Source organism: Salarias fasciatus, unplaced genomic scaffold, assembly GCF_902148845.1.
Source record: "Salarias fasciatus unplaced genomic scaffold, fSalaFa1.1, whole genome shotgun sequence".
NCBI classification, from domain to species: domain Eukaryota; kingdom Metazoa; phylum Chordata; class Actinopteri; order Blenniiformes; family Blenniidae; genus Salarias; species Salarias fasciatus.
Window position 1 is genome coordinate 1,478,484 of NW_021941373.1, and position 25,412 is coordinate 1,503,895.

At 44.2% G+C, this 25,412-nt stretch overlaps 1 protein-coding gene across 1 annotated transcript; it reads left to right on the top strand.

Moving 5' to 3' along the window:
• Nucleotides 1-508: 508 nt before the first annotated feature.
• LOC115384894 (scavenger receptor cysteine-rich type 1 protein M130-like) lies at nucleotides 509-18,623 on the top strand. Its single transcript, XM_030087066.1, has 10 exons — nucleotides 509-518; nucleotides 725-970; nucleotides 1,574-1,888; nucleotides 1,973-2,257; nucleotides 8,851-9,165; nucleotides 9,250-9,534; nucleotides 14,257-14,296; nucleotides 16,790-16,794; nucleotides 18,419-18,501; nucleotides 18,585-18,623. The coding sequence occupies exons 1-10, from the start codon at nucleotides 509-511 to the stop codon at nucleotides 18,621-18,623; spliced, it is 1,623 nt and encodes a 540-aa protein (XP_029942926.1).
• The last annotated feature ends 6,789 nt before the right edge of the window (nucleotides 18,624-25,412 follow it).

Consider the following 25,412-nt stretch of genomic DNA (forward strand, 5'->3'; position numbering starts at 1 on the left):
AGTTTCTGTTTTGGAGAAGTTTTGCATTCATGAATAAAACACTAGTTTAGTTGTGTTTGGGGTTTCTGTTTCCATGACAACGATGCTAGGAGTCTCTGAAAACAGCAGTTTTTGGAAATGGCTTCCAGGGTGGAAGTTGTTGAAAACACTGGGCTGTGTCTCCTGGTAGAGGACAGGAAAGGAGACAGCGTCTCCTGGTGGACTGGGGAAACTGCTGCTGCACATGCACAGCACGGCCGGGTGGACAGGGCTTCTGCTCTGCTCAGGAGACGGACGACAACAACAAACACAAACAACAACGATGAGTTTCCTCTTGAAAAGTGGTGAAAACGGAGCCTCGGTGTCAATTCCAAACTGAAATGTGGAGTTTTCTGTCCCACACTTTAAGACTTCAGGTCAGACTCAGTTTGTTAGATTTGCTTTTAGAAATAATCTAACTCTTCATACTTTCAGCTCATCTTCAGATCAAACATGTTTCACTGGAATTTCGACTCTGAACTCAAGCTGCATGATGGGAAGTGAGAATCACTGAAACCTGATGAGTCCTGAACTCTGTCTCTGTCTCCCCTCAGGAGTCCATCTGGAAGACAGAAACCGTCCAGCTGGTAAAGACAGTCCTCAGAGATGAAGACAGAAAGAGAATCTTGTTCTTGCTGACTTTGTGCTCTTTGCTCAGAGGCTGATGGTGAGTTCAGGTTGGTGGGAGGAAGCTCTGGCTGTTCAGGTGGACTGGAGCTGAAACGCCTCGGAGAATGGAGACCAGTGGACGACTTTTACTGGAACCTGAAGTCATTAACTGCAGTCTGTGAATGTCTGGACTGTGGCTCTGTTGTTTCCATCAATACAACATCTGAGTCATCAGGCAGAGCTGTGTGGAGGGTCAACCCTCGATGTTCAGAGCCTCTGTCAGATTTGAAGAATTGCTTCAGGTCCTCTGTTTCTTCCTCTTCCATTAATCTCAGGTGCTCAGGTAAGACCAGTGAGGTTTCATTAACTGCATGTTATCCACATGGTGAGTTCAGACAGAAAGCTTCTAACATGACATCAGGATGGATCAGTCAGGAAAGATTCAAGGCTTTTATTTTCCATCTGTTCACATGAACCAGCAGCTCAGACACACAGGCTTTCATGTTTCTGTGGAGTCAAGTTAAAAAAACAGATTCATTTATCAAAAGGAGAATCAAATAAAGACTCAGCAGGAGTGAGATAAAGAATAGACACAAAACAACAAGAGGACCAGATGAAAGTGTGTGTGTGTGTGTGTGTGTGTGTGTGTGTGTGTGTGTGTGTGTGTGTGTGTATGTGTATGTGTATGTGTGTGTGTGTGTGTGTGTGTGTGTGTGTGTGTGTGTGTGTGTGTGTGTGTGTGTGTGTGTCTGTGTGTGTGTGTCTGTGTGTGTGATGTTTCCATCCCAGTTGTCCTCAGTTTCACTGTCAGGAAAGAACTTGTGAAAACATGTTTTGTGTTGTGATCCTGTCTTCTGTCCTTTGAGAGTGTAGGTACAGTGTTTCTGGTTGTAGGTACAATGTTTTCTGAGGCTGTAGCTGCAGTGACCTCCTGTCCTGTGTTCAGACGGGGTGCGGCTGCTGAATGGATCCAGTCGCTGTTCAGGCAGACTGCAGGTGAAGACTAACCCGTCTGACCAGACCTGGTCCTCAGTGTGTGAAGCAGACCTGGACCTGCAGGATGCACAGGTGGTGTGTCGGGAGCTGGGCTGCGGGGCTCCTTCAGTCCTGCAGGGGGCGCTCTATGGAGATGTGCAGACTCCCAGGTGGAGCCCAGAGTTCCAGTGTGGAGGCCATGAGTCTGCTCTGCTGGACTGTAGAAGCTCAGGCTCAGCTAGAAGCAGCTGCTCACCTGGTAAAGCTGCTGGACTCACCTGCTCAGGTAGAAGAGGAGCTGCAGCTTCCACTGTTCTTCTCTTCACTCTCACTCCATCCTCTCTCTCTTCTCTCTCTGTTCTGGGTTCAGGGGATGAGGTCAGGTTGGTGGGAGGAGCCAGTCGCTGTGCAGGAAGTCTGGAGCTGAAAGTTCTTGGTGAACAGAGACCTGTGGCGGGCGATGGCTTCTCCCTGAAGACAGCAGCTCTCATCTGTGAACATCTGAACTGTGGCTCTGCTGTTTCTGCACAACCAACTGATGTGTCATATCAATCTATGTGGATAATCAACTCAGACTGTGTTCAATCTGGATCTGATCTGTGGAGCTGTGTGTCACCATGGAGCTCCTCTGACACCCTGAAACTCACCTGCTCAGGTATGTTTTGCTGACTTTAAAAAATGAATCTTTCCTTCCTGGTTTAACAGCAGATTAATTTCCTGCTGCTTCTCTGCTGCTTCAGTTTGTTCCTCAAACCAGAGATCAGCTGATTGGTCTCCAACAAAATCATCTTGTCAGAAAAAAACTCAAACCTCAAAGATCTGAGGATGAAAATACCTCAACTGCTGGAGCTGAGCTGAGTTCTACTGTTTCCTCTGAAGTTCTGTTGATTTCTCTGAGTTTCTATTGTCTTGTATGAGTTTCTACTCTTTCCTCTCAGTTTTGAATGTTTACTTCGAGCTTCTGCTGTTTCCTGTGAGGATCTATTGATTTCTCTGAGCTTCTATTTTTCCACTGAGCTTTTCCTGATTCATCTGAGGTTCTACTGTTTCTCCTGGTTGATGTTCTGTTCTGTGTTCAGCAGGGTTTGGAGGGTTACGTTAAAAATGTAATCCGGTACAGTTACAAGTTACCTGTATAAAATGTAGTCAGTAACTTCCTCTAACTACTGAAACAGTGAAGACAAAGTTATGAAGCAGAGTAGTTTACATTAGTTTTAGACCAGTAAACAGAAATAAAGACAAGGACAAACACAGTGTGTCATCCACTCAGTGCTCTGACAACTCTCACTCTCCACAAACACTCAATACTCTGAGTAATGTGATTACCTGCTGAGCTCTGTGCTCAGCCTCAGTTGCTCCCAGCAGCGGTTGTTGCTGTGGTCAGTGTGGACAAGCGTCCAGGAAGCAGTCCCTGAAGGAGGAGCTGTGCTCCATACAGGTGAACTGTCCAGGAGCCGGATCAGCTGGAAGCAGCTGCTCTTCATACAGTCACTGCTGGGCTGCTTTGGTTTGCTGCGCCCCCTGGTGGCCACGAGGAAGAACAGTCAGTTCAAATGCAGTCCGGACCAACAGTCCGCTCTTCATCAGTGTTGGGCGGGTTAGTTTTTTTTTTCTTTTTTTGAACAATCAAGCACCACATCCTCATCAAACAGTGTGTACATTGTACAACAACACCCCACCAAAACAACAACCAGCACATTTTCAACTTGTACACAGAGCACAGCTCAGTCCTGAATTGTAAACTGGGATGTCAAATGGACAAGTTACTTTTAAAAAGTCAGTCGTTATAGTTTTTTTTTTTCAAACATGTTTTTATTATTTTTTTGTTATTTTAACAGAACATACAAAAAACAGACAAAACAGCAAAAACAAAACAAAACAAACAAACAAAAAAAAAAAACGCGCACACACAGCGAGGCACCTCATTTCTAATAACCGGATGAAATAACAGTAATGACATTAGAAACTATAATGGAAGGACGTTGCTCATTTCGAACAGAAAAACCAATCAAAGAAAATCAGCAGTCATCCATCCAGCCATCAACAGATATGTTATTTTTCTCAAGAAATTTATCGAAAAGACTCCATATTTCCTGAAACTTGTCAAGTCTGGTCTTTGCTGTGTAGCTTATTTTTTCCAAAGTAAGATAGAAAGTCAGTCCCTTCAGCCACTGTGAAGCTGGACAAACAGTCTCTGATTTCCATGACAAAGCGATGCACCTTTTAGCCTCTAGTAAACATATACCGAGCAAAGATTTCACTTTTTTAGAAACTACAACTTCTTTTGGATAAATATTAATTCAACAGACACATTTTCAGGGTTGGGAGGGTTACTTTTAAATTGTAATTCAGTACAATTACAAGTTACTTGTCAAAAAATGTAATCAGTAACTTACTCTAATTACTTCAATTAAAAAGTAACGTACCAGATTACTTTTAGTTACTTTTAGATTACTTCACCAGCAAACATAAGAGATAAAGACAAATACAATGTGTCGTCCTCACAGTGTATTGACAACTCTCCACAGAAAACACTAAATGCTCTGAGTGTTCTGAACTCTGCTGAACTCTGTGTTCAGCCCCAATTAATACCAACAACATGACCTTTAACCTCTAAACCTACTGAGAATCTGACTTCCTTTCTTTCTGACTCAGGATCAGAACCATCAGTTCAGGCTGTGTTTCTCCAGTCGTTCTGCAGTCCAGCAGCACCAGGAGCCGCATTGACACTGTTAACACACATTTATATTATATCCTCAGTCTGCTGTGTAGCTGTACTGCTGCAGTGAGGAGCAGGGTTTGTGTTCAGGTCGGCCATGCAAAGTAGTTTTTCAAGAGTTCAGAGTTGATTCATTCCTCAGTGACAGAAGGAAACATGCAGTCTCCAGTAAATCCTCCATCCAGGCTTAAGATATTATTGCCTCCATCAGATTCTTCTGAGTTCAGCCTGGTGAGGCTGTGGTTCTCGGCAGCAGGTTACTGACAGGTTAGCAGGTTACTGACAGGTTAGAAGGTTACTGACAGGTTAGCAGGTTCCTGACAGGTTAAAAGGTTACTGACAGGCTAGCAGGCTAACAACACTTTAGCTTCACTGTGAGTTCAGGTGTGTTTCATACCTGTAGACGTGTCTTCAGGTTTGATGAGTTCCTGGATGTTGAGAGCATTTTCACGGCTGGGAGGCAGAATTTAATTTCTAAAGAGAAGTTCTGGCCTCATCTGACTTAGATACAAAATGTCTCCGTTTCCAGCCAAAGAATGAGTTTCTCTCTCTGGAGCAGCCATGACTCCAGCAGCAGGGGGTAAAATCCACGGCAACGCGGGATGTTTCATTCACGGTTAAATGTAGAAGAGCGCGTTAAAGGTAGTAGAGCGGGAGGTTGCTCCAAGACAGCGGTCGATGCGGCGTCTATCATTTATATATCTACGATGTTTATTGTTTATAGATCTACAATATGGCGGTTTGTGCTGTAAAGTGCTGTAAGGTGCTGTAAAGTGTCACAATGTCTGTATACGGCGCGGACGTCTGGTGTTGCTGGTATTTTCCGTCTGATTTTCAAAAGTAATCCCGCTCAGTAATCCGTGTTTTTATCAGAAGTAACTGTAACGAGATTACATATTTTTTGCGCCTACTGTAACGGATTACAGTTACAATTTTTTTGTATCCTGATTACGTAACGCCGTTACATGTAATCCGTTACTCCCCAACCCTGCACGTTTTAGGAAATAGAGGAATTTTCCTGCCTATAATTTCACTCACAAGATTTCACACTTTTCCCCAGAAAGATAAAACATGCTGACACTCCCACATGCAGTGAAAAAGTGTGCCTTTCTGATCCCCACATTTCACACAGAAATCGGGTATGCAGGGGTTAAATCGGTGTAGTTTAACAGGTGTAATGTATAACCTGCTCAACCATTTAAATTGTAACAGTTTTGAATTTGTATTACTAGATTGGGTCTGAGCTAATAAGCAAGCTTGTGACCATTCTTCCCCCGTTACTCCTTCAGATAAATCCTGTCTCCATGCTTGAAGAGATTGAGTAGATGATTCTTTGGATTTGCTTACAAAGGTCCGATACAGAATTGAAACCTGGGCTTTAGAGCAGGGGTATGCAACTAAAATTCACAGAGGTCCGGTCAGGGATATTTTTTTAAAGCAAAGGTCCGGAACATCATAATGTCTAACTGAATTAGTGTGATATATGCTGATGTAACCTAGTAGTTCTATGAGCGTCTGCATGTCATCAATAGCTGACTATCAAATCAACTGAATTCATGCACTCCTTGACAACCTCCCATCTCTAAATGGTTTTTGTGGTGCCCCAAAATCCAAGCAACTCTGAGGGAACATTCATTTGCACATTGCTGGGCAGTGAGTGACTGTCAGGATCCTGGTGGACTGATCATACTGGGCTCCAGGCCCGCCGACAGCGGGGGACAAACGGGTCTGTTGTGCCGGGCCCAGGGTTGGGGGGGCCCAGAATTAAAGGCGGGGGTGGGGGGGGGGGGGGGGGGGGGGGGGGGGCATCCAGCACCCCACTCACGGATCCCGACGCAGCATGCAGGCACCGCGCCTCCCCAACTCATAGGCTGGTCCATGCTTCACATGTACGCGTTTCCGCGTCCGCTTTGGAGTGTCCGCTTTGGAGTGTCCGCTTTGGAGTGTCCGCGCACCACCGATGCGCACGCGCTTTCTCCCATATTTCTCCCAGACTACATTTTGAGCCCAGCTGTGCGCAATGTTCAATGCAGGAACACTGACCCACGCAGCCTCGAAGCTTTTCCGGCACTACAGACTGTTTATCTGCTTCTTTATTACAGATTATTTAGAGAAAATTAAGCACATACATTGTCAGTACATTATCATTAAGTATTAAAGTTTATTTAGCTTTTTTTTTCCTGTTTCTGAATCGTGGGGGCGGCGCCGGAGCGATTAGTTACTTTTTCACTTCTGTCTGCGGATCTTCTCCTCCCTCCAGACAGAGTATCTCTCTCTTTCCACCAGGTTTTCACTCTTTCGGTGTCTTTAAGTGGAGCCATCAGGCTGGAGCTCCGTCTACTTTCACTTTTACCGTCATGTTTGGTTTGCTGTAGCGGTCTGGCGCATGCGTACACCGCCACGAGCTGCGCGCAACGCGGTCTCAAAATCTGGCTGCTGCGCGGACGTCCGCGGATCGCTCCGCGGGACCCTAGCGGACAGGAATTCATGACGATTTTTACGTCACGCGGACCAACGTGCAACGTGCGAACATGTGAACATGTGAAGCATGGACGGGCACCGCATGCAGGCACCGTGCCGCACCGTTCTGTGCGCCGCCTCACAGATCCGCGCGTCGCACGCCGTACTACTCAGCACGCCGTGCTCCGCTCCGCTCAATATAAGTCCAGGTCCGTATTGGATGGCGTCTGGGTCCGGATCCGGACCGCGGTCCGCCAGTTAGTGACCCCTGCTTTAGAGTGTAACCCCCTCAAAGCACAGTCTTCAAGAGTAGTTAAAGTCGGGAGTGTCAGATTGTTTTTCTGCCTGGAAAGAATGAAACTTCTAAGCTGCAGGTATTTAAATAATGTTTCTTAGGAATATTTTATTTTGCTTTCAACTGTTCAAAAGACATAAGGGTTTTGTTTTCATCATATAAGTCTGACATCTTTGCGATGCCCTGGGCGGCCCAAATTTGAAATCCCAAGTCTGCTCTGCCAGGAACAAAATCATCATTGCCATAGATTGAGGAGAACTGGGAAAGTTCAGCAACCTCTTCCAAATATGCGAGAGAAGTATGCCAAACTGACAAGGCGTTTCTGAGAAATGACTTTTTAGTTAGTTTATTAGCCGAATACTTACGTATAAAGGTTTGGAGGAATATTGAGGAGATGTGTTTCCATTAGAACCCAAGCTGGCGGATGATTCCTGTCAAAATAGAACATTGAGGCTTGTATTTGAGCCGCCCAGTAGTACCACTGAAGATTTGGCAGATTCAAACCCAGTAGTTATAGTTACTAGTTACTCCTTCAATAAAGTAACCGAGTTATAATATTTTGAAGATCACTAATTACTTGGTAAAATAACTTTTGCATTACTTCAGAAAACAAATGTGTTTAAAGGTGCATTAAGGAGTTTGCATGTTTCATGCGAAACAGCGGCCCCTTCAGGCCTTGGGCGTAACTGCAGCTCAGTGAAACGCTGGTGCCTGTGGCTTGCGTCCATGTGCGTGCAAAAAACCTGCATTAGCAGCCTTGGCATGCAGAAGAGGTGATTGATTCACAAGAATGGCTTCAACTGAAGTAAGTACTTTTGGTCAGCCTCCTTCCTCTCTCTGTCAGCAGCGCTGCAGTAACCTTGAAGGTTCTTCTGCCTGGTGGGTCTGTGCTGGAGCTGTGGCAGTGCTAGAAGCCGGTTTTTTTCTTACTTTCTGGAAGATCCATCCTCATCCTGCTCAGATGTTGCTCGCCAAGCATCTGGTGGAGGAATGGTGGACAAAACGGAAGCTAAGCGAGTCAGGCCAGCTGGAGGCGCATTACATCACATCTTCTCAAATTTCCCCAAGAAACACAAATTGCCGGACCGGCACTGTAACTATTCAAGTGACAAGTTAGTGCTGTTAGCGGTACTTGCAATGAATATGTCAGGGACATTCTACACATCACTGAATATTTGTGACATATTCATGGTGGAAAATAAATATTTTTATTGTTCTAAACTCTTTAATGCACCTTTAAATGTGTCAAAGAATGTGGATCCAATCTTACTGGAACTTTAAGGTGCATGTTCAGTTATTTATTACAAAACTAAATATATGATTAATGAAGTAAATGAACACTTGACCGAAAAAGTGACAAACAGGAAATGCTACATTAATCTGGTGTTGTGCTGAACTGTCAGACTGTTTTGCCAAATGATCTTAGAGGTTTGAAAAGGTAATTTCTGTTTGAAGAAATGAACCAAACCACTGGAGACAGAATAACAGTTACTCCCATCAAGGCTCGCTATATATCTATGGTGTCTTCTCTTTATATCTCTATGGTAGTGTCATGGTTTGTGCTGTAAAGTCTGGACAGCTCATATGTCTGCAATATATTCAATCTAATTTTACAGTGTAATCCTGATCAGTAATCCATGTTTTTATCAGATATACCTGTAATGAGATTACAAATGTTTAATGTGTGGTAAAGGATTACAGTTACACTGCTTTTGTATCCTATTTTTGGAACTGTGTCACATGTACTGCGTTCCTCCCCAACCCTGGTGTTCAGACAGGGTGCGGCTGCTGAATGGATCCAGTCGTTGTTCAGGCAGACTGCAGGTGAAGACTGACCCGTCTGACCAGACCTGGTCCTCAGTGTGTGAAGCAGACCTGGACCTGCAGGATGCACAGGTGGTGTGTCGGGAGCTGGGCTGCGGGGCTCCTTCAGTCCTGCAGGGGGCGCTCTATGGAGACGTGCAGACTCCCAGGTGGAGCCCAGAGTTCCAGTGTGGAGGCCATGAGTCTGCTCTGCTGGACTGTAGAAGCTCAGGCTCAGCTAGAAGCAGCTGCTCACCTGGTAAAGCTGCTGGACTCACCTGCTCAGGTAGAAGAGGAGCTGCAGCTTCCACTGTTCTTCTCTTCACTCTCACTCCATCCTCTCACTCTTCTCTCTCTGCTCTGGGTTCAGGGGATGAGTTCAGGTTGGTGGGAGGAGCCAGTCGCTGTGCAGGAAGTCTGGAGCTGAAAGTTCTTGGTGACCAGAGACCTGTGGCGGGCTATGGCTTCACCCTGAAGAGAGCAGCTCTCATCTGTGAACATCTGAACTGTGGCTCTGCTCTTTCTGTACAAGAAACTGATGTGTCATATCAATCTATGTGGGGAATCCACTCAGAATGTGTTCAATCTGAATCTGATCTGTGGAGCTGTGTGTCACCATGGAGCTCCTCTGACACCATGAAACTCACCTGCTCAGGTATGTTTTGCTGACTTTAAAAAATGAATCTTTCCTTCCTGGTTTAACAGCAGATTAATTTCCTGCTGCTTCTCTGCTGCTTCAGTTTGTTCCTCAAACCAGAGATCAGCTGATTGGTCTCCAACAAAATCATCTTGTCAGAAAAAAAAAAAAAAAAACTCAAATCCAAAAAGATCTGAGGATGAAAATACCTCAACTGCTGGAGCTGAACTGAGTTTCTACTGTTTCCTGAGTTTCTATCAATTCCTCTGAGTTTCTATCGTCTTGTTTGAGTTTCTACTCTTTCGTCTCAGTTTTGAATGTTTACTTCAAGCTTCTGCTGTTTCCTGTGAGGATCTATTGATTTCTCTGAGCTTCTATTTTTCCCCTGAGCTTTTCCTGATTCATCTGAGGTTCTATTGTTTCCCCTGGTTGACATTCTGTTATGTGTTCATCAGGGTTTGGAGGGTTACGTTAAAAATGTAATCCAGTACAGTTACAAGTTGCCTGTCAAAAAGAAGTAGTCGATAACTTCCTCTAACTACTGAAACAGTGAAGACAAAGTTATGTATCAGAGTAGTTTACATTAGTTTGAGACCAGTAAACAGAAATAAAGACAAGGACAAACACAGTGTGTCATCCACTCAGTGTTCTGACAACTCTCACTCTCCACAAACACAGAATACTCTGAGTAATGTGATTACCTGCTGAGCTCTGTGCTCAGCCTCAGTTGCTCCCAGCAGCGGTTGTTGCTGTGGTCAGTGTGGACAAGCGTCCAGGAAGCAGTCCCTGAAGGAGGAGCTGTGCTCCATACAGGTGAACTGTCCAGGAGCTGGATCAGCTGGAAGCAGCTGCTCTTCATACAGTCACTGCTGGGCTGCTTTGGTTTGCTGCGCCCCCTGGTGGCCACGAGGAAGAACAGTCAGTTCAAATGCAGTCCGGACCAACAGTCCGCTCTTCATCAGTGTTGGGCTGGTTAGTTTTTTTTCTTTTTTTTGAACAATCAAGCACCACTTCCTCATCAAACAGTGTGTACATTGTACAACAACACCCCACCAAAACAACAACCAGCACATTTTCAACTTGTACACCGAGCACAGGTCAGTCCTGCATTGTAAACTGCGATGTCAATTGGACAACTTACTTTTAAAAAGTCAGCAGTTATAGTTACTAGTTACTCCTTCAACAAAGTAACTGAGTTATAATATGTTGAAAATAACTAATTACTTGGTGAAGTAACTAATGCATTACTTTAGAAAACAGATGTGTTTTAAGGGGCTGTATCATGCAAAATTCAGTTTCTGTATGTTTTAACCAAACACTCACCAAAAACACCCCCAAAGGGTTTTTTTCCTTCGTGCCTGTGTGTTTGAGCTTTCCTCGTTGTTGTGCTGCTCAGAGAGGCAGCCCCTCCCGCACCTGTGAGAACGCTCTGTTTCCCACATTGACGTCACAAGGTGGAGATGGCTCCCCTGAGCCCCCCCCCCCCCCCCCCCCCCCCCCCCCCCCCCCACCCCGCAGGCCCTCAGCAATCAGCGTTGCTGCTTTTTGTAACTCGGATTACGGAGATAAACTTTAACCATCATCTGAGAGCAACAGTCAAGCAAGAACAAGAGTCTGAAGGGTCTGAAGGGTCTGCACTTGGTGAGTTTCTCACAGGAAAAGATGTTTTCACGTGTCTTTGTGTGTAGACAAGCTAGAGCTAAAGAGCTAAAGCTAGCTAGCGTATTTGTTTTGAAGCGCTGATTGGCTGAAGTACGCTGTCAGTCAAAGTCCACAGGGGGAGAGGCGGGATTTTCAGTTAATCAGAGCGTTTTCTCTTCCGGGTTTCACAATTAGCCCCAGAAAATCTTTTATTTCACACAAAATGACTTTTCCTTAGCGCCAAAAATAAACTATTACCATGTTAATGCCATTTCTAGGGTTTGGACTAGCTAAAAAAGCATGATCCAGCCCCTTTAAAGGTGCATTCAGGAGATTGCACGTTTCATGTGAAACAGCGGCCCCCTGCAGGCCTTGGGCGTAACTGCAGCTCAGTGAAACGCTTGTGCCTGTGGCTTGCGTCCATGTACGTGCACGGAAGAAGGGTATAAAACTGCATTAGCACCCTTGGTACGCAGAACAGGTGATGGATTTGCAAGAATGGCTTCAACTGACGGAAGTAACTTTTGGTCAGCCTCCTTCCTCGCTCTTTCCGCAGCGCTGCAGTAACTTGGGGTGGGCGATACTCCAAATTTTGGGATCGATCAGATACCAAGTAATTACTGGGCCAGTATCGCCGATACCGATACGGATTCCGATACTTTTCACTCATTTTTTTAAAATATATTTTTATGTTTATTTTACATACATCACAGGTAGCAGTAACGCTGTCTGACGCTGTAAAGTAGCTCCCAACAGTTCCTGCTCCTCTTCCTCATCTTGTCATTGCCTTAATGAGCCAGTCTGTCTGTCTGTCTGACTGTCTCACTGAGCCTGAGTGAACGACCTCACCTGGACAATAAAACACAGGACCAAGATTTTAACCAAATAAAAGAAACAATTTTATTAACCAACACACGAATACCAGAACAATGTAATATTCTTTAAGTTCTCTCTGTCTTATGTTATGTTGAAATGGTTTCCAATAAAGAGAGTTAAGGTCCCTTGTTTTGCTCTCGGTATCGTGAGCAGTTATACTACAGTAAATAAGTACATTTTAAAAAAAATACCTGAAAATGCACAACAAATAACACGATAAACAAAACTTTAAAAACACATTTGCTGTGTCAAGACACAGCATCTGGTTCAGAGTCACATGCTGAACCACATTAAACAGCTCCAGTCATCAGTTTAAATATGCTGTAAACTATAGTTGGTTGTCATTCACCACCACCTTCGATATATACTATATATATTTTTTAGCTTCATTAACACAATCAGGATTTATTTCAATTGACTAAATATTTAAAAATAGTTTAATCACTGCTGAAATGACATTGATGACCAATTGAAAAGTAACGTCATATTATGCTGGAAATACCAAAATCTTAACTTGACTTCTCTAAAACACTCCCTGAATGTTCTGGAGGCTTCTGTTGAAAACCTCAGACAGAGACCACTGTCTGTGTCGGGGTCTGGTCAATCGGGGTTCTCCCTCCTCCTCCCTCCGTTCACGCTGCTGTTAAATGTTTGTGCAGGTTGGTGGTGTTACCACAGCAGAGAATTACCTTCCTGCACACCTTACGTGATGCAGTGTCTTTGTCTGAAGCTGTGAAATAAGTTCATGCGAAGCTTCTTTATCTGTCCACCATCGCTTTTCCTCTCTCTCTCTCTCCCTCTCTCTCTCTGCTCTGACAGGGCAGTGAAGAGCAGAGCGAGGAAGGAGCAGCGCAGAGCGCCTTAACAGCGACTGAGCACTGAAGTGAGCTGAGGTCCGACAGAGAGGCTGCGCTAACTCTGCCAGAGCAGATGAAAAAAAAAAAAGAATCGATCTCAACGTCCTGGTATCGATCCGATACCAATACTAACTTTGGTATCGATACTATCGATATTTGGATCGATCCGCCCACCCCTAGCAGTAGCCTTTAAGGTTCTTCTGCCTGGTGGGTCTGTGCTGGAGCTGTGGCAGTGCTAGAAGTCGGTATTTTCTTACTTTCTGGAAGCTCCATCCTCAGTACTGCTCAGTTGTTGCTCGATAAGCATCTGGCGGAGTAATGGCGGACAAAACGAAAGCTAAGGAAGTCAGGCCAGCGGGACGTGCATTACGTCACATCCTCTCAAGTTCTCCCCAAGAAATACAAATTGCCGGACCGGCACTGTAACTATTCAAGTGACAAGTTAGAGCTGTTAGCGGTACTTGCAATGAATATGTCAGGGACATTCTACACATCACTGAATATTTGTGACATATTCATGGTGGAAAATAAATATTTTTATTGTTCTAAACTCTCTAATGCACCTTTAAATGTGTCAAAGAATCTGGGTCCCCACTTACTGGAACTTTAAGGTGCATGTTCAGTTATTTATTATAAAACTAAACATATGATTAATGAAGTAAATGAACACTTGACCAAAAAAGTTACAAACAGGAAATGCTACATCTGCTTAATCTGGTGTTGTGCTGAACTGTCAGACTGTTTTGCCAAATGATCTTAGAGGTTTGAAAAGGTAATTTCTGTTTGAAGAAATGAGCAAAAACCAGTGGAGACAAAATAACAGTTACTCTCATCACGGCACGCTATATAGCTATAGTATCTTCTCTTTATATATCCTTGGCCTCTACTCTTTATATATCTATGGCCTCTGCTCTTTATATATCTATGGCCTCTGCTCTTTATATATCTATGGCTTCCACTCTTTATATATCTATAGCCTCTACTCTTTATATATCTATGGCCTCTGCTCTTTATATTTCTATGACCTCTACTCTTTATATATCTGTGACCTCTACTCTTTATATATCTATGATCTCTACTCTTTATATATCTATGGTCTACTATTTAATCTATGGCCTCTACTCTTTATATATCTATGGTAGTGTCAGGGTTTGTGCTGTAAAGTCTGGACAGCTCATATGTCTGGAATATTCAATCTGATTTTACAGTGTAATCCTGATCAGTAATCCATGTTTTTAACAGATATACCTGTAATGAGATTACAAATGTTTTATGTACGGTAAAGGATTACAGTTACACTACTTTTGTAACCTATTAATGTAACTGTGTCACATGTACTGCGTTCCTCCCCAACCCTGGTGTTCAGACGGGGTGCGGCTGCTGAATGGATCCAGTCGCTGTTCAGGCAGACTGCAGGTGAAGACTAACCCGTCTGACCAGACCTGGTCCTCAGTGTGTGAAGCAGACCTGGACCTGCAGGATGCACAGGTGGTGTGTCGGGAGCTGAGCTGCGGGGCTCCTTCAGTCCTGCAGGGGGCGCTCTATGGAGACGTGCAGACTCCCAGGTGGAGCCCAGAGTTCCAGTGTGGAGGCCATGAGTCTGCTCTGCTGGACTGTAGAAGCTCAGGCTCAGCTAGAAGCAGCTGCTCACCTGGTAAAGCTGCTGGACTCACCTGCTCAGGTAGAAGAGGAGCTGCAGCTTCCACTGCTCTTCTCTTCACTCTCACTCCATCCTCTCTCTCTTCTCTCTCTGCTCTGGGTTCAGGGGATGAGTTCAGGTTGGTGGGAGGAGCCAGTCACTGTGCAGGAAGACTGGAGCTGAAACATCTTGGTGAACAGAGACCTGTGGCGGGCAGTGGCTTCGCCCTGAAGACAGCAGCTCTAATCTGTGAACATCTGAACTGTGGCTCTGCTGTTTCTGTACAACCAACTGATGTGTCACTTCTATCAATGTGGATAATCAACTCAGTCTGTGTTCAATCTGGATCTGATCTCTGGAACTGTGTGTCGTCATCATCATTGTTCTCCTATGTCACCCTGAAACTCACCTGCTCAGGTATGTTTTGTTGACTTCAAAAAATGAATCTTTCCTTCCTGGTTTAACAGCAGAATAATGTCCTGCTGCTTCAGTTTGTTCCTCAAACCAGAGATAAGCTGATTGGTCTCCAACAAAGTCATGTTGTCAGAAAAAAAACCTCAAATCCACAAAGATCTGAGGATGAAAATACCTCAACTGCTGGAGCTGAGCGGAGTTTCTACTGTTGCCTGAGTTTCTATCAATTCCTCTGAGTTTCTATCGTGTTGTATGAGTTTCTACTCTTTCCTCTCAGTTTTGAATGTTTACTTCGAGCTTCTACTGTTTCCTCTGAGGTTCTATTGATTTCTCCGAGGTTCTATTTTTCCCCTGAGATTTTTCCTGTTTCCTCTGAGGTTCTACTGTTTCCCCTGGTTGACGTTCTGTTATGTGTTCAGCAGGGTTTGGAGGGTTACATTAAAAATGTAGTCCGGTACAGTTACAAGTTACCTGTATAAAATGTAGTCAGTAACTTCCTCTAACTACTGAAACAGTGAAGACAAAGTTATGTATCAGAGCAGTTTACATTAGTTTTAGACCAGTAAACAGAAATAAAGACAAGGACAAACACAGTGTGTCATCCACTCAGTGTTCTGACAACTCTCACTCTCCACAAACACAGAATACTCTGGGTAATGTGATTACCTGCTGAGCTCTGTGCTCAGCCTCAGTTGCTCCCAGCAGCGGTTGTTGCTGTGGTCAGTGTGGACAAGCGTCCAGGAAGCAGTCCCTGAAGGAGGAGCTGTGCTCCATACAGGTGAACTGTCCAGGAGCTGGATCAGCTGGAAGCAGCTGCTCTTCATACAGTCACTGCTGGGCTGCTTTGGTTTGCTGCGCCCCCTGGTGGCCACGAGGAAGAACAGTCAGTGCTAATGCAGTCCGGACCAACAGTCCACTCTTCATCAGTGTTGGGCAGGTTAGTTTTTAAAATTAGTTGTAGTTACTAGTGACTCCTTCAAGAAAGCAACTAAGTTATGATATTTTTAATTACCAGGCAAAATCACTCTTGTGTTACTTTCGCCAGATAAAATCATTTAAATCCTTCAAAGAATCAGGATCCCTCTGAATGGAACTTTAAGATGCATGTTCAGTTATTTATTATAAAACTGAACCTCTGGTTCATGAAATAAATGGGCACTTGACAGACTAAACTACAAACAGGAAGAACTCCATTAATCTAAATGATTCAAATGTTATTGTGTGATAATGTGAGACACCATCAAATCTGATTTGTCTCTGTAGATCGCATTTCCACAGCTCCTGACATGGACATTTGTCAGTAGAGGTCTGAACTTCCATTGAGTTTAAAAGCCTTTGAATGATCAGGGCTCTCTGTGGCTGTATCTCTGTCACGTCACGTGATGCACTTTGGACCAATCAGGTTCCTTCTTTCTCTGAACAAGCTCCACTGGACTGTGGAGGAGGAAGAACCAGCTGAAAGGGAGAATTATAGGAACAGAAACACAGAATTTCATCGTCAGTCATGGTAACGGTGTAACACTGGGAAAAGTCAGTAGTAAGATTACTTGTGACTAAAAATAGTAACGAGGTTTATTTTAATGCAGCTCCTCCCATCACTGCTCTTCATATCTCTATGGTAGTGTCATGGTTTGTGCTGTAAAGTCTGGACAGCTCATATGTCTGGAATATTCAATCTGATTTTCAAATTTAATCCCACTCAGTAATCCATGTTTTTATCAGATATACCTGTAATGAGATTACAAATGTTTTATGTATGGTAAAGGATTACAGTTACACTGCTTTTGTATCCTATTACTGTAACTGTGTCACATGTACTGCGTTCCTCCCCAACCCTGGTGTTTAGACGGGGTACGGCTGCTGAATGGATCCAGTCGCTGTTCAGGCAGACTGCAGGTGAAGACTAACCCGTCTGACCAGACCTGGTCCTCAGTGTGTGAAGCAGACCTGGACCTGCAGGATGCACAGGTGGTGTGTCGGGAGCTGGGCTGCGGGGCTCCTTCAGTCCTGCAGGGGGCGCTCTATGGAGACGTGCAGACTCCCAGGTGGAGCCCAGAGTTCCAGTGTGGAGGCCATGAGTCTGCTCTGCTGGACTGTAGAAGCTCAGGCTCAGCTAGAAGCAGCTGCTCACCTGGTAAAGCTGCTGGACTCACCTGCTCAGGTAGAAGAGGAGCTGCAGCTTCCACTGCTCTTCTCTTCACTCTCACTCCATCCTCTCTCTCTTCTCTCTCTGCTCTGGGTTCAGGGGATGAGTTCAGGTTGGTGGGAGAAAACAGTCGCTGTGCAGGTTCTCTGCAGATCAGAAGCTCTGGAGTTTGGAGACCAACATATATCCTCGATTGGTCTTTGGAGACAGCAGCTGTTGTTTGTTCACATCTTCACTGCGGCTCTGCCGTGTCTGCAGATAAGACACGTTCAGTCAACGACACACTTACAGTGGTGATCAGAGATGACTGCTTTCAGTCTGGATCTGATTTCATGAAGTGTTCAGTTTTCTTTGAAGATAACTCCAGCAGTAATCTCTCCTGCTCAGGTAAGTTCATCAGTGGTGTGTTCCTCACTCACCACAGTCAGAGTTAAAGTTTTATCAATGACCTGTGTGTGTGTGTGTGTGTGTGTGTGTGTGTGTGTGTTCCAGACCTGCTGCTCCATCCAGTCCTCTCTGTGTCCTCTTCCTCCTCCATGCTCGGGGTCTCTGAGGCCCAGCAGCAGGGGCTCCAGGTGGTCTGGGGCTCCACCTTCACCATCAGCTGCTCCATCCAGCCACAGTACCCAGGAGGCTCCTTCCAGCTCACCTTCACCTCCTCCAACACCTCCTACAACTCCACCCAGCCGGCCGTCAATCACTCTGCACACTTCCTGTTTCCTGCCGCAGAGCCCGCCCACCGGGGAAACTACAGCTGTGTTTATCACCTCCATGTTTTTGGACACAACTTCTCCTCAGAGAGCCACCTGCTGTCTCTGTCTGTGTCCGGTAAGAAGAAGCTGAATCCTCCTTTACTCCACCCTTCAGAGAACATGTGTGGGTTTTTCCCCCTTTAGAGGTCCAGCAGGAGGTCCCACTGGGAGGAGGCCCCGGGGGGGTCCAGGACTCTCTGCTTTGGTCTGGGAGAGACTTGGAGTCCAGTCAGCAGAGCTGGAGGAAGATGGAAGGGACAGACATGTCTGGAGGGGTTTGGTCTCTGTAGCACCACCCAGACCTGATCCAGACCAAGAGGGAGCCCAGATGGGGGACTCTGATGGTCTCACTCCCAGCAGTCCTCAGACAGACGCTGATTGATCGGATGTGAGGGTCGAAGGCGGTGGTTGCTTCGTTCTGTCTCGTTACTGTAAATATTGACATATTACCATTATGCTTATTCACTGTTTTTACTTTTACCGACCAATGTAACTTCTTGAAGCTCTCTGAGGCAACTGTTGTTGTGATACTGGGCTATACAAAAATAAATTGATTGATTGTTCTCTGTGTGTTCAGATCCAACAGCTGTAGTGGTCAGATGGGTGGTGGTGCCGCTGTCTCTGCTGCTGCTGCAGGGGGCGCTGTGGCTGTATTGTAAGGTACTGTTCTCCTCTCTGCTGATGCTCTGGAGCTCTGGGTGGAGCCAGACTCTCCTCACTCCTGTGTCGTCATGTCTCTGCAGGCCAGCAGGGGGCAGACCGGCAGACCGGGCGGACGCTGAGCGGAGTGCAGTGGAGGGATGAAGTCGGTCCTCTGAACCTTCCTGCTGTGAAGACCAGATGTTTTTTATGAGCTTTTTCCAGAAATGATGAATCTGATCACGTTCCTACAGACAGTGGAACAAGGTTCCTTTTCCTTTTGTGAACTGTGGTGAAAAAAAGAGTGTTGTTTTGCCGAATACTGGACCACAGTGGATGTCCTTTTCTAAGCTCCCTTTTAACACTTTTTCATTTATGGTTTTAAGTCATATCATGGATGCTCATTTAATCATATATTATCATCTGCTCCGCTCTGGCTGACTGTGTTTAATGCAGGGCTTAAAGAGTTCCGTTGCCACGACGGAATTCCGTCAGTTGAAAAAATTAAGAGAAAAAAAAATACGTATCATGAGCGCATATTGACTGGGTGCCTCTTTTTCTGGCTTGCGTACTTTTTCAATGAAGTTGTTTCATTCATTTGGTCTAAAATGTCATATGCGCAAGGTTACAGGCTTTGTTGTTGTCGCACCTCATCACAATAAATCTACCGTGATAGCAGGAGTACATGGGGACTTTTATTTTGTAGGTGATGCGGGAAGTACATGTACATATTCACATTGCCATGAATTTACAGCCGAAGAAGAGTTTCTCCGCTGTAAGGAATACATTTATCATTGCGGTTTTGAAGACATGACCTGATTTACACAATCTACTAGAACAATGCAGCGTTAAAAGCACACGGGACATCAGGAGCTACTTATTCAGGCTAGCTAGCTCCAGCCGGGGGAGGACACCGCGGGAGTCAGAGCGTCTGCTCGGGGTCTGTGAACCAACGCATGGAGGCTGTCCATTTTCAGCAATGACGTATAGAATTACTAGACCGCTCACTGCCCCCTGAGAGACGGCAAATCGCAGCTGACTTCCGGTAGGGGCAAAAAGCGGATTCAGAGTGGGACGCCAGCACGGTATGTGACTTTGTGTTTCATGATTTACCAAGGTACAGTAAACTTCTGTGTTGGAATCAAGTCACAATGCTTGAGATACATTGTGAACACCAAGCCAGGAGACCCAGGAGTTTTTTTTTTATTTATTTATCTCCTCTGAAACAGAAGTCACAAAGACAAGTGTAACCTGCGACTACGGAATGTGCAATTAATAATATGTCATTGTGTGCATTTTTTCATTTACTGTGAATAAACTTTTAATTTTTATTGCAGTTACTGTGTTTCATGCTTTCATTTTTTCCATTTCTTGTCTTCCTTTGGCTGTTTCACTCAATCTGTTGTAATTATTGTAGAAATAAGTGTCCGTTGTATTCAATGGACCCCCACTGCTTAAATTGACTTCATTTTTTATTACACTACTTTATCTCTTACATTTTACTCTGAGAAACCTCTGTGTATGTTAAGGTATTCAGTTCAGTTCAGTTCTTATTGAGCATTAAAGCATTACTACATAAATACTGTGCATGTTCTGACTGCAACAATTGCTCCTCCAGAAACTTTTTATCGCCATTTTTGTGGGAGGAAAAAAGCAACCATTCCAAGGTATGTGGGTCTGAGCAGCTGTGAAAGTCCAACTGAATAATTTGAATTGGAGAAAAATTGTTTAAAACACTTTCTTATTTGGCATTATTTCTGTTTTGGCAGAAACATTGATTTCAATCAGCAGTTAAGGGACCATCCAGAATTTACAGGACGCTGGAACAGTGAAGACAAACGCCATATCCAATAAATTTGATAGGAGACAAATGAAGGTTGTGGTGATTATGGTGACACTGAAGTGAATCCCACTGGTGGCATTACGTTTTCTTTCTTTGTGTTATTTTTTTTATTTTTTTTTTTTTTTTTTGGTGTTTATCTTCACTGTTGCAGCGTCTTGTAAATTGTAGACGGTCCCTTAACCCCACAGCAGGAGCGGCTGCTTATAGAAATCAATATTGTTTCTGATGCTTGATAGACACATACTTTTAATAAAAATGAGCTTGTAGCATGTCGTCCACCTCACAGCGATGGGATGCAGGCGCCCTTTGTAAGTTACTGACGTTTTGTTTAAGACTGAAATTCCGTATCTGTCAACTACAAACATGCTTTGTTTTTTTCTTGTCTGTGAGGCTAAACAGCGCTGTGGTCGCCATGACAGCATGCCCAGGACAGAGATTTTACTGTCTGCTAACAGTAAAAGCCATAACATAACACATATTGTCCCATCAGTGATGACAAGCAAGCCTTGAAGTCAGTGTATTTACACTGGATTCCACAGCGCCCCACAGCTTCTTGCCCCTACCGGAAGTCAGCGCCGATTTGCCATGGCGCCGCTGCTGTCCGCCGAGCAGCGAGCGGTCCAGTAATTCTGTACGTCATTGGTTTTCAGGCCCGCTCAAGTTAAAACTCGGACTCCATCATGTCAGGGGACTCAGAGGGCGTGCCTCGGTGATGCTCAGGTCGGAGAATGTTACTGCGCCCTCAGCCAGTGGGCTTCAGTGCTTTAAGATACGAGTTGGAGAAATATTGCACAGCCACGGCGACGGCATGGAAGAAGATTCTATTTTTAGAACAGCTACAGCGATGACTGTAGAGGATGGAGCGTGGCAAACCTTTCACCCTCTGTTCACCAAACTGCTGGAAGTCATGTCTTCGTGGGAACAATGGCAGAAGAACAGGTAACTGATACACACTGCTATTACTTGCTGTAGCTGTACAGCCACAGCCTTATGCTCATTACAGAAAAAGATATAGAAGTCACTGTTTCAAATGATTCTATGTTGACAGAATCATCAGTCACAGGCAACGTTAACTTACAAGAGCAAGGTGACTGGAACCTGCTTGAGAAACTTTAGATGTATTTGGAAGTCTGAAACATCCAAATAAAATAGAATAAATTCACTAATGTTTTGTCTGAATTCACAGTGAAACAAAAAAGGCAGACTCTTTGCTTGTGTTTTTTTTTCTTTACAAAATTAAGTTAAAATAAATGAATTATGACACAGTAAAGGAGAAATTGGGACTTCAAGTGAACCACAGTGAAATTTAAGGTCTTCCTGAATTGGAAAAAATGGATTGTTTGATGCTGACTGCAGGAAGGTTCTGCTCTGTTCCAGCTCTAACAGGCGTTATCCTATTGATGACAAGTAAAACACCCAAGACTGCTTCCTGATTATATATTATATTAATATACTATTTTAGGGCTTGTTCAGTGGTGTTTTCTTTGATAATTTCAGTTTTTGTTTTTACTGTGGCAGGTGGACAAAGATGCTGGTGGGATGAAGGATGAGGAAACCCTGTCAAAATCTCCTCCTCATTCTGGAGTTGTGTGGAGGCCAGCTTTACACCTTCTGTTGTGTTTTCTCCTCTTTAGTTTCATGCAGTTTTATTTTCACTATAAATTCTTGTCAGTTCCTGAATGATTTTATTGCAGAATATCATTGTCAATAAAGATTTTATTTTTGTATTAAACTGTTTCAAACTCAAGCCAGTCTTTTTTAATATTTCCCAGTCTAATTATATTGATTCATATCTATGATTTCATTAATACTGGTTTCTGCTGCTCTTAAAGCAGTGAAGAGACCAGAGAGACTGTTTTACCTACCTGTGCAGAGACCAGCCTTACCTGGCAGTGAAGCTGTGTGTTTTACAACCAGGAGCTCCAAGTCTGCAACAAAGACCGGCGAAGAGGCCAGGATGCAGGGCTAAACACTTTTTATTTACAAAATGTGAAAAACTTCACAGATTGTCAGTTATCAGTGTGTGCATGGATGTGGTTGTGTGTTAAACTATGACAAAAAGCTGTGCGACTGAACCCACATGAGTGGCGTGCACAGGGCATCCACCAGCCGTTGTGTGTGCCTTAGAGAGAGATGAGGAGGAATTTAAGTACAGATGTATCCTACAGAGAGTCAACCAGTATGCAGCCACTGACATATAGAGGTTGTCACAAATATTTGAGTCCATTCAGTCTCCATTTGAGGGTATAAATATCAGAGCAATTCAATAATCCTTTCTGGACAGTTTTATCTTTATAAAGAGATGCTCTTAAATCCCTGTGTAAAAAAAAGACAGCAAATCAGTCAAAACAAAAGATTCAATTAATACAAATTTATGAATCTTAAGAGAAAGTTAACTGTGGTGTAGATTTGGCTGAACCATAATATCGATGTTGTTTGTTATAAAGGACATTGTTCAAATCTAAATTGAGAAGAAAGCACAAAGTTTCACTTGAAAAATTTTTTTCGAAAATTTTCAGTCAAATCATTTTTTTTAACTTTAACCCCTGGCCTAACTTTAATCCTTCAGATCGCTCTTCCTGCTCCTTGACCTGTTCAGTAAAGTTCAACAAACGTTGTTGTTGCAGCCCAGTGCGTAAAAAAAAGAGTTTGCAGCAGTGACTTGAATGAGCAGTTATTGTATCAAGAGGCAAGTTCATTTCAGGATGCGCCATGCGTGCAGTTTGTAATGGATTTATTTCATTTTTTAAAGACTGACTGATGCAAAAGAGAGTCCCGGCACCTTTTTTGAGCCACTTTAAACACTGAATATATTTCACTGTCATTTATCGTGAACATATTTCACTGTCATGTATATTGAATGTATTTTGAGAACACAGCACCATCAGACACCATGTGGTTCTCTCTCATCCATCAGTCGGCCTTTGCTGACGCTGATCATCAGAGATCAGGACTAAATCCATCCTGCAGTGTTTCTGCATGAAGCTGGGAGCTTCTGGATCTTCCAGCTGTAGAAAGGTTTTACTGATTGATCCAGCCTGACTGGAATTTACTGATTGAAATCCTGTTTGAGAACATAAAGAATGAAGAAACAAACATTTTGGGGTGTTTGAACGTCAGTTTTCAGCCTGCAGAAGACACACAGAGATAAATCAGACTGCTTTAATCTGAGAGGAGATCTCTGATTCTGTCATGGAAACACAACCGCATCCTGACGTGACAGCAGCCTCCTATCAGATCTGATTATACAAGTCCCTTTCTCAGGAAATGACTTCTTGCTCAACGTGGTGAAAAAAGTTTCGCAACCTGGAGACATATCCAGAGACAGAGCTGATCAGACTCTCAGAGAGACGTGGTCGACCTGGAACATGGAGCTGAAGCTGCTGCTGCTGCTGCTGTGGAGCTCAGGTAGGACTCTGCTGCTTCTCTCTCTGCTGGGAATTCTCCTCCATCTGGGAGTTTTACTGCTCCACACTAGAAGGAAGACATTAGTGTGGTCCTGAAAGCTGCTTCATGGATCCTCCTGACGGCTCTGTTCTGCGGTGAGGATGTGGAGCTGCTGCTCCAAACCTCCAGGCAGTGGTTCCAGTACGACAGTATCAGGGAACAAGATCTCATCTGGAGACCTTTGCTGTTCAGGAAGGATTCTGCTTTGCTGAGGACTGGAAGACTTGTGGATGTTTTGGATTCAGCATGTTTGATGTGAGCTTTTTCCTCTGAGAGCTGCTCTAAATTCTCCCTGGACAGAAAATATCTGTGTCATCAGAAAACTAGATAAACTGCAGTATTTTCCAGGTTTTACCTCCTTCATGACAGCTTTTCTCGGTGGCTTTGGAGCATTTCTCTCAGGACTGTTTCCTGCTGCTCAGCAGTCAGTTCAGCCTCCTCAACATTCAGTCATTTGTTCTCATCACAGCAGCAGTTTCTCTTCCTTCTAACAAGTGTCCACTGCTTGTGGACAGTCCTCAGCTGCTGTCCTCCAGCTCTGTGCTGTGTGATAACATGATGGTTTGCTCATGTCCCGTCAGTCCAGATGAACTCTGCTGTGATGCTGAATCGTCTTTCTCTTCTTGTTGGAGCTTTGAGCCAGGAGAGCATGGCAGAGTTCTCCTTGTGTTTTATTAACTTAAGAGCTCCGGTTCCACACACGCTTTGAATGACGCATGCGCACTTCTGTGGTGAAGCCCAGGGCAGTATGGGTAATGAAGTCTGCAGGATGAAGGAGTAAACGTGGGCTGGGCCCTGTGAAGGCTGATGTGCTCTGATAAGCAGCTGTTTGAAGGATCCAGAGAGGTGGTGAGCGCAGCGCTGCGTTGTTGGAGCTGAGAGAAGAGCAGGACGCTCAGTGGACATTTTGGCTGTCAAAATCCGTCAAGCAGATTTGAGACATTTTTAATCTGTTTTTCCTGAAAATGTCTTTTAAATTGAAGTACTATCCTCAGGTGAACTTCAGCTTTCACTGATGAGTGTGTGGAGAATTTTCTGATCTGATCTTCTTAGCTGCAACAAGTTGTGTTGAAAGGACTTAATGTTAAAGACACTTTTAATGACAGGAAAACCTGCTTTTCAGGAATGAACTCTCCATTTTGAACAAGTGACACGTTTTTTCAGGTTTTCTACTCAGTTTTCACCACAGGATCAGTCACTCTGATCACTCCTCACTTCACAGGATCAATCACTCTAATCACTCCACAGGATCATCACTCTGATCACTCCACAGGATCAATCACTCTGATCACTCCTCACTCCACAGGTTCTGAAACCTGTCATGTCTGGAATAAAGAATTTTGCTCCCAATACTGACCCCTGGTGGACACCACAAGCAATGTCCAAGCATGAAGACTGAAACTCTCCCATTGTGACAAACTGTTGTCTGTTGCTTCATTAACTTTTCCTCCAGTGTGAAGCCACGCCCCTGACAGCAGGACTCCAGTTTATTGATGAGTATTTCATGATTTATTGTGTGAAATGCTTCACGACATTAGCTGGAGATCACATGTTGCCAGTATATGCCAAAAAATAGCAAAAAATACTGCAATAATAGGCAAATGTAGATTGTAGATATACCAGATCAAAAACCTTTTTCTGT